The sequence below is a fragment of the Macaca fascicularis genome, chromosome 12 (assembly GCF_037993035.2).
Source record: "Macaca fascicularis isolate 582-1 chromosome 12, T2T-MFA8v1.1".
NCBI classification, from domain to species: domain Eukaryota; kingdom Metazoa; phylum Chordata; class Mammalia; order Primates; family Cercopithecidae; genus Macaca; species Macaca fascicularis.
Genome location: NC_088386.1, coordinates 4489296 through 4497887, shown reverse-complemented (window position 1 = coordinate 4497887; position 8592 = coordinate 4489296). Strand labels below are relative to the sequence as shown.

Here is an 8592-nt window from a genome sequence, read left to right as displayed (position 1 = left end):
CTTGGTCTGGGGTCAAGTGCTCAGACCCACAGCCCCGTGCCACCACTCACCTGCCGGTAACTGGACCTCCGTGGGCCTCAGCTTCCTCATCTGTGAAAGGGAGTCCTGGTATCTGACCCACAGGTTCTCACGCGTTTATTAGAAATAAGGTCACCGGCATGGTGGCTCACACTTGTAATCCCAGCACTTTGGGAGTCCGAGGCAGGTGGATCACCTGAGATCAGGAGTTCGAGACCAGCCTGGCCAACATGGTGAAACCCCATCTCTACTAAAAATACAAAATTAGCCCAGTGTGGTGGCTCACACCTATAATCCCAGCTACTCAGGAGGCTGAGGCAGGAGAATTGCTTGAACCCAAGAGCGAAAGGTTGCAGTGAGCCGCGGTCTCACCATTGCACTCCAGCCTGGGTGACAAGAGCAAAACTCTGTCCCAAAACAATAAAATAAAAAAGGTCACTTAGGACAGCATTCAACGGACTTCTCGGGCACAGATGGCTCACCAAAGCCCCTCACCCAAGCCCGCAGTCCCTGACCTCCAGCTGACCACTCCTAAAAATCCCAGGGGCCAGGGGCTGAAGCCCTGGGGTGCACCAGCCCAGAGCAGCGGGCCTTGGGGAGCAGACCATTTTGGTAAGAAAGCCACAGATAATATGGCTCCATCCACACTCACGGACAAGAAGAGGGAGAACAAATACACAAGCGTTTTCTGAGTGTTTTTATCGGTTTTTTTGGTTTCATTTTGTTTTGAACACTAAGATTTATTTTCAAACAGCACACAGACCATCTGCGGGGCAGGGCCAGGCTACGCTGGTGTCTGGGCCCCACCCACAGCAGCTGCCAGGAAAAGAGGACCCTTGCCCGGGTGGCACGGCCAAAGCTTCAGGCAAGCATGGTGGCTCGGCAGCCCCCAGCCCCGCCCTGCGGCCAGGCACACATGCGGGCACGGGCAGGGGCGCCAGGAACTGAACTAGGGGACACAGCAGCTTCAGGAACACTGGTGAATTCCGCCGGACTTGCCGGGACGCGGCTCTTTGGAAAACGACCTAATCTTTGGGAGAACGCCCCTCTGCCTGGGGGTCTCCTCTTGATTTCCCTTTGCTCTTCAAAAGATTAAAAACAAAAACAAAACAGAAAAAAAGAACCACACATTTTTCGGGAGGAGGTGTTCTTCACACGCCCAGAGGCTGCCTGGGCCCCGCCGTCACGGGACCCTCTCGGTGAAGTTCTCGGGGAAGACCCCGCGGCACTTCTCCAGCTCCTTGTGCTGGTTCCAGTCGCTCTCCTTCACGCCCATGAGCCAGCCTTCATCCTGAGGGGCAGAGCACCGGGTCGCACAGGCATGAGCAAGGGGCTCCAACCCACAGGGCACGCATCCCACTCCAACCTACTGGGAAGACGGCCCCTCCTCCTGCTGTTCTTGGCCCCTTAGCCTGCCAAGCCCACCTTGAGAACACCTCCCCCAGGCAGCCCTCCCCGATGCTGCTGGCTGAGGCTCCTGCCCACAGGCACCACAGGAGCTGGCCTGTCGTCTGCCGGTGGCTGGTTTTGGTGAGTCCCACTGCTCTCTGGTCTGACTGTCTAAACAACTCCTTCAATACCGGTCAAGAGGCTCCCCACCCCTGGGTGCACGCAGAGCACATCAGCCCTTCCAAGCTTCCAGGCTTCTCAAACCACCCCAGAGTGTTTTGGGAGTGACAAGTTACAAGTTCTAGAGGGACTCAGGGCCACCCCACCAGTCCCTCCAATTTCGACTTGCCCTTTGCTTCAATCCTGACCCCCGCAGGGCTTCTCCAGGCCCCAGGCGGGTGACGGGGAGCTGCGTGGCCATCCACACCTGACAGTGGCTGGTCCGAGGCTGTCCCTGCAGCTGGGCTGTGCCTGGGGCCTACCTGGGTCTTTGTTATTTCCCTCTGCCATTGTCAACCTCGTCACAGACCTTACTCGAGCCCTATCTGAGCCCCTTCCAGCACCCCAGGGCAACTCCCACTGTGGGCTCTGGGTAGGAGTTGGCTTGAAATCCTACCCAGCCAGGGCTGGCCCACTGGGAGGTCCGTGAAGATCTGGGGGCGTAGGAGAAAGAGCCGAATCAGTGCCAGGCCCAGGAGGTCCTCAGCCCTCGGGCCTCCTGCCCCAGACCTCAGTAAGTACCCGGTACCCCTGCATCCCAGCCCAGGACTCCCAGTAGGGTCGACCTCATCCAAGACCCAGCCAGACCCACTGTCACCCTCAGCCGCTCTGATAACCCATTCCTACAGATGCACTGACGGCTAAACATGTTCTCTGGAAGCAGGAAGAGGCCGGCCCGGCCCTCTGTGCACAGCCCGAGGTGCTCAGGGGCTGAGCCATGGAGGGAGCCGGATGCCCACATGCACCACCAACCCCCCCCCCGCCATAAGCAAAGCTGGCGCTACACAGCAGGGAGGCTCCTGCCAAGAGTCCACGGCCCCCTGGGTGGGGCAACTGACCCAGATCCAGGAGGGTTCCAGACCCAGAAGGGACACACTTAGCACCCGCCCAGGCTCAGCAGGAGCCCTCACTTCCAGGAGATTAACACGAAGCCACGGCAGGAGGAGAAGGGTCTGGAAGGCATCTCGGGTGAGCCTCAGCTGGGGACACAGCTGGGAGACCCATGGCCCTGCGTGGACAGGGCAGGCCCGCCTCGAGGGGCGGCATACGGGGCTTCATGAGCCCAACCAGTGCTCCAGCCACCGCGGGGTGGGCACCTTGTGGGCGGGGCAGGAGGAGTCAAGCATCCTGCCTCTGGAGGAAGGCAGGCCTCAGGCACGCCGCCAGGAGAGAAGGCGAGAGACAGAGGCAGAGCTGAGAGCGCCTGAGCAAAGCGGGACGTGGGGAGAAGAAAGCAGAGGCTACAGGAAGAAGGGGGTATGGTGACAGGGAGAGAGAGGCCTAACAGGAGAGGGGCGGAGGAAAGGGAGAAGAGAGGAAAAGGCCAGACGTGGAGGGCGGGGAGGAGCAGTCGGCGCAGGAGGCCTGGTGCTCGCGAGCCTCTGCTGCCCCCTGCTGGCCTGTCCCTGCCGCGGCGGTGCCAGCCGAAGCCAGGTTGCCTGCGGTGCCCCTGAGCTCTGGCGGCCCCGCCCAGCCCTCACCTGCTCCTCAGGGTTTTGGAAGGGGATCACCAGCACCACGTCGCCAGCCTTGAGCTGCAGCTCGTCTGTGTCGGTGGCCGTGTAGTCGTGCTGGGCCTGTACCTGCAGAGGATGCGGACGTCGAGTCAGACCTTCCGTCCCACCTCCAGCCCTGCACAGAGCAAGGGCCTCGCGTATGGGAGGTGCGGGTGGCGATCTGGAGACCAGGAGTGCTCAAAAGCAGCAGGCCGGGATGGGGCTCAGATGCCACCTCGCCAGCTGGGAGTGACCTAGTAGCGCCCGCACGACTTTGGGCAAACCACAGAGCCTCCTGAGGCTCAGGGTCTTCATCTGCCCACAGGGCACTGAGAGACTGCAGTAGTCGGAGGCTCTGGGCTCACCTTGAACATGAAACCCGGGGGCAGGTCCAGGCGCCCGGCCCCACTGCCGCCCTCCACGGTGCCATTCACAGTTGCTGGGAAGGTCTCCACCACGACAGCAGGAAGAGAGCTCTGGTGGCAGAGGTTCGGGTCAGCTGGGCAGGGAGGTGGTCCAGGGACAGCCAGGGCCACCGAGAAGAGGGGCGGGGAGGGGAGAAAGGTGTCTGTGCCTGGTGCCAGACCAGCCCGCCTCCAGCTTCCTCAACAGGAGCCAGGCCTGGACCAGCACCAGCAGGGGCCACAGGGGAGCCCCGGGCAGGCAGGCGGGCGGCAGGGAGGAAAAGGCAGGGATTCGTCCCTGCTGTCTTACGGAGGCTGCTTCACTTGCCGCCGTCTCCCCTGGCTCCTGGGCTCCAGCCGCAGGTTGGGTCCCACCCGCCACCTCCGAGGCCTCTGCTGGCTGCAACATAAATGCCGGCTTGGGGTCAGACACACGACAGGACACAATCAGGACACAGGAAACAGGCCACAGGAGGGCAGCACCCAAGTGAGAGGGCTGGGGGCATCGCCGGGCTGGCAGCAGGGTCTAGAGCCGCCCAGTGTCTCGAAGAATCCAGGGAGCCCCTGCTGGACAGGTCAGGCCCTGGGCCCGGGAAGCAGCTGAAGAGTAGGTGCTGGCAGGCCCAGGGATGTGAGTGGCATGCTGTGAAGAAGCCCAGTGCAAGCCCCGGAGTGCCACCCCCAACCCCGCCTCACAGGCCCTTCCCTCTCGGCACCAAGACCTCACCCAACCACAGCCACCGCCCGCCCACCCTGCTTGGCCTGGCAGGTGGCAGGAGCTTTCTGAACCTATAGATGGTCCATGGCAGGGGACAGCAGCACACATCTGTCCCAGCCTGAGCACAACCAAGCACTGCCTGTGCGGTGCAGCCTGTGTGCAGCCCAAACCCAAGAAGGGTGTGGCACAGCACAGGCACCATGGCAGGCCCTGCAGGGGCCCCAGAGCTGGGCTGACCTGGGCCAACACTCAGACTTGGCCACTTCTGAGTGCTGGAACCAAGTGACTCAACCCTTCTAGTCCCCCATCTCCTCATCTGTCAAAGGAGGAAGTGTCTGGTTGGCAAGGTGACGATGGAGATTAAACGAGAAGATTCTGGAAAGTGCCTGGCATAAACCAGTAGGTGCTCTAAACGCTCCTCCTCCTACTCTGGGAGGCCTGAGCTGGGAGGCTGCGCTGGGAGGCTGGTCTGGGAGGCCTGAGCTGGGAGGCCGCACTGGGAGGCTGTGCTGGGAGGCTGGGCTGGGGTGGGCGAGCAGGAGGGGCTGATGTGCCCAGCCGTGCTCACTCACCCCTGGCAGCCTTGGTGACAAGCCCATGCTGGGGCAGCCTAGCTCAGGACACTGTCCTCACACTCACATCCATGGTGGCCTGGTCCCTCCTGCAACCCTTCCTCGGGGCTCTCCTTCCATGCTGCAGCCCCAGAGACTGGGGACAAGCCAGACAGGGGCTGGAGGTGGGCACTTACTTGGGCAGGCCCCGGCTCGGCCGTCTGGCTGGGCCAGGACACAGCAAAGGTGCCCTCGGCAGCGCTGGGCTCCCCGGAAGGCAGGCTGCCGGCTGGACTCTCTGTGGGCTGGTAACAGGCCACGAGGAGAGAACAGGGAGGGGGTGGGGAGGCCGGGATGGAAGGACAATGGGCAGGATCACAAGACAAGAGAAGATGTCACCAGCGGCTGGGGTTGGTGGGGCAGGGTGGGTACCAGCAGAGCCCGGCCGGCCACCCGCCTCCCACGTCCTCTCTCCTGTCACTGCCAAAGGGACAGGCAGTGTGTCTGCTGCCCAAGCTCAGCACCTACCAAAACCCACTTGTCAAAATGGTCCTACAGCCCACACCAGGCCGGCTTTTTCTGGCTTCCTCCACAGGGAGATCCTGCCATGGAGCCTCCAGAGCTCCCAGGAGCCTGGGCTGCCAGCGGGTGCCCCAAGAGCACCTGCACACCCACCTGCCCCTCCCAGCGTCTCTGCTTTTATCAGGGAGTCTCAGGGACACAGCCCAGGAGACCCTGTTGGAATTCTGGCTCTACCATGACCAGTTCTTGGGCAAGTACCGAGCCCTCCCTGAGCCTCTGTGTCCTGAGCTATCAGGTGACAGCGACACGGGTCCTGTGTGAGCTCGCCTTGCACCTGCCTGCAGGCCCTGCTCTCAGAAGGCACCCAGCCATACCCTGTCTTCCCTGACGCTCTCAAACCATCCATTCCTCCCCTCTCCCCCTCCTCCCAAATAGCTCCCCACTGCCAAACAGCTCAGAGGGCAAGACTCTTCCACCCGAGGCCCTCCTGCCCCACACCCTGTGGACGCTCGTCCATCCTGGGTCACCGGCCCGCTTCTGTCCGGAGGCAGACACTCACAGGCTGTGAAAACGACACCAGATTTCAGGGGACCCCTGTCTCAAACTAAACTGAGGATCCCCTTTTCCAAGGGCCTGCCAGAGGGAGCAGCAGCAGAATGGCTGGTGATGGACGGCCTCACCAGCTCCCTGTGCTTGAGCACATGCCTGTGTGTGCTGCGTGTGGGGTGTGTGTGGGGTGCGTGCACCTGTGAACAGGCAAGGAGGAGGCCAAGGCATGTGGGCCCGGACGCATACGAAGAGTGGCTCCCACAGGGGCTGGACACAGAGCAGATACACAGCTTACCTCCCAGAGATCCCACGGAATTGACTGAGCGCAGCAGTGAGGGCGAGAAGGACAGTTAGCACAGAGGTTAGAGACAGGGTGGTAAGCAGTCCCCGGGGAACCTACCCCCGCTCGCCCCAGGCCCTCCAGCCCAGCAGGCGCAGGAGTGGCTCAGAGTCAGCTAGACTCCAAGGTTTGCAGGTGACTGAGCTCCTGACACCTCCCAGGGAGCTTCAAGACCCCAGGCCAGGATGCAAGATGAGCACAGAGATGCCGGGTGGTGCTCAGTGACCTCCTACTGAGAGTTCTCCCAGCTGATAAGGGGCTGCTCCCCGCCCTACGACCAGCAGGTGATGAGGGCCGAAGTCTGGGGTGCCAGGGGAAGGGCAGTGACCCAGGCCTAGATGGGGTCACATGGCCAATGGGCAACATGAGCCCAGGGTTGGGCACCTGGAGGCTGGTGGGCCCTTGGGCAATGGTGGGCACAACCAACCTGACCGGAGGGCGTGGGTGCCTTCACAGGGCTCGTCACGGGCGGGAGGGGGTCAAAGTCCAGGTCCAGCAGACTGGCCTGCTCCGAGAAAGGCCCCGGGGCCTCAAACTTGGCAGCAGCAGCAGAGGAGGAAGCAGTTAGTGTTAAGCTGGGAGCCCTCACCCCAGGCAGACACTGCAGGCGCAGGCACACGCATAGACACAGACACACACACACACACGCGACACACATGCACAGAACAAGCGCACATACATGCACACACGCTGGCACACAGCCCAGGCACCAGCCCATCCACCTCACACCCAGGAACACTGCCCAAAGCCACGCGCCCCTGCACAGGCTCCCGCCCATACCAGGAGGACCCCAGTGCCTGCCTCAAACTCCCAGTCATAGGCCTACCCGTGGCCACCACCCCACAGGGCCAGTGCCAAGCCCCAGCTCTCTCCCGCCTCCATCCACAGGCTGGTGCCCCCCACCCCCCGCCCGCCCCGTGCCTGCACCTCCGCTCCACTCCCCGCCCAAGAGTAGCTGATTCTGCTACTCCCCAGTGGCAAGAGCGGCACCAGGCCACAGCCACCCTCAGTGCTCCCGACTGGGAAAGTTCCAAAGGCAGAGACTTCCCACTGGCTTTTCCTCAACCCCAGACAGGCCGGTCACTCTCTGGCAACACCACCACCGGCCAGCTCCAGGGACGGAGGAAAGGGTGGACCCAGCCCACAAAGCCCAAGAGGCCAAGCTTCAAAGTGGGGGTCTTCAACATGCAGGGGCTTCACAACCACCTGGGGCACCTGGGTTAAAACTGCAGGCCCTTGACCCCTCCCCAGCAGCCACCCCCCAAGATCCCCTTCCAGTGAGCCCAGGAATAGGCATGTGACAGGCATGGCCCCAGGGATGGGACACGGTGGCCCTGGCCACACTGTGACAAGCCTTCCCATAAGCTGGGCCAGACTAGCATGGGAGGAAGGGGCTTCCTTAGAGCCCCCGGCACGGGCAGGAGCAATGACTCCAGTGAGCCCTGGGCAGCGCCCACGCCCACGCCCATGCCCAGGGCACAAGCTGCCTTCTGAGGAGCGGGGAGTGGCTCGGCTCCGGCCTCCATCTTGTACCTGGGGCTTCCCTTTGGGGGCCAGGGATAACTTTGCCCAGGTTTAAAAGGAGAGGGATGTGACTGGGGTGCTCCCCTCCCGGGCCCTCAGGCAGTGCTGGAAAAGCCCCAGCCCCACAGCCCAGGCCAGCAGCTTCCCGGCTCCACACACTCTTCACAGGCACTGGGCACGGACGGGGCGCCCTTCCACGCAGCCTCCACCATGAAGGACGTGAGACCTGGGGCTGTGGGTCGGGCTCCGCAGAGGCACCTCCACAGCTGAGCTGAGGGCCCGTTGGGAGAGACCCGAGGCCCTCAGTCCTAAGAACACCCAGCTGTCCCGCAGCTCAGGGGACGAGGCGTGGAGCAGTCCACATGGCCAACGAGGTGTCAGAGAGCCCAGGCCAAATGGACTCACTTCCTAGAACCAGGGGCCCCAGGCCCCAAGCCCTGCCCTGGGCCCATCCCATCAGCTGACTGCCCTTTAGGTCCAGCCCTGTCTGGGGAAGCCAGGGTGGGGAGGTCACTGCTCTGCCCCATAACCGGCCGTCTCTGAAGAAAGAGCCGTGAGGACGCCTGTGCACAGCTCCTAGGTGCCTCCAACCAGTGGGCGGCCAGCGTCTCTCCCCAGTGGCCCCCACCCTGCCCCAGCAACACCCTTCCCTCCTATCTCAGAGAAGTCAGCCAACCCAGGCAGCCATACCCGTCGTGTGCCGAGGGGAGGGTCACCCGCCAGAGAGCTCACCATCCCTTCGCTGTCCTGCCCTGGCAGGTGGCACCTCGCCATGCAGGCCCGGGACTGTCCCTCCATGCAAGGACATAGGCTATTCACCACCCCACAGCTGGGAAGCCCGTGGGCACCAGCGTCATGGACA

The 8592-nt window shown here is 62.7% G+C and overlaps 1 protein-coding gene across 50 annotated transcripts in view; it reads right to left on the bottom strand.

Annotated features, from left to right (window-relative positions):
- Window positions 1-702: 702 nt before the first annotated feature.
- Window positions 703-8592, bottom strand: part of BIN1 (bridging integrator 1) — a 60045-nt gene continuing 52155 nt past the window's right edge. For 16 of the 50 annotated variants that reach the window (XM_045366893.2, XM_045366899.2, XM_045366895.2 and 13 more), the window contains 7 exons: window positions 6634-6741; window positions 6162-6185; window positions 4993-5100; window positions 3837-3926; window positions 3488-3598; window positions 3108-3209; window positions 703-1309 (listed from right to left, as the gene is read on the bottom strand). In XM_045366893.2, coding sequence (XP_045222828.1) covers window positions 1202-1309; window positions 3108-3209; window positions 3488-3598; window positions 3837-3926; window positions 4993-5100; window positions 6162-6185; window positions 6634-6741 — 651 coding nt within the window. In that variant the 3' untranslated portion in view covers window positions 703-1201. The remainder of the gene's footprint in view (window positions 1310-3107; window positions 3210-3487; window positions 3599-3836; window positions 3927-4992; window positions 5101-6161; window positions 6186-6633; window positions 6742-8592) is intronic. The other 34 variants (XM_045366906.2, XM_045366914.2, XM_045366910.2 and 31 more) reach the window with 4 other exon arrangements.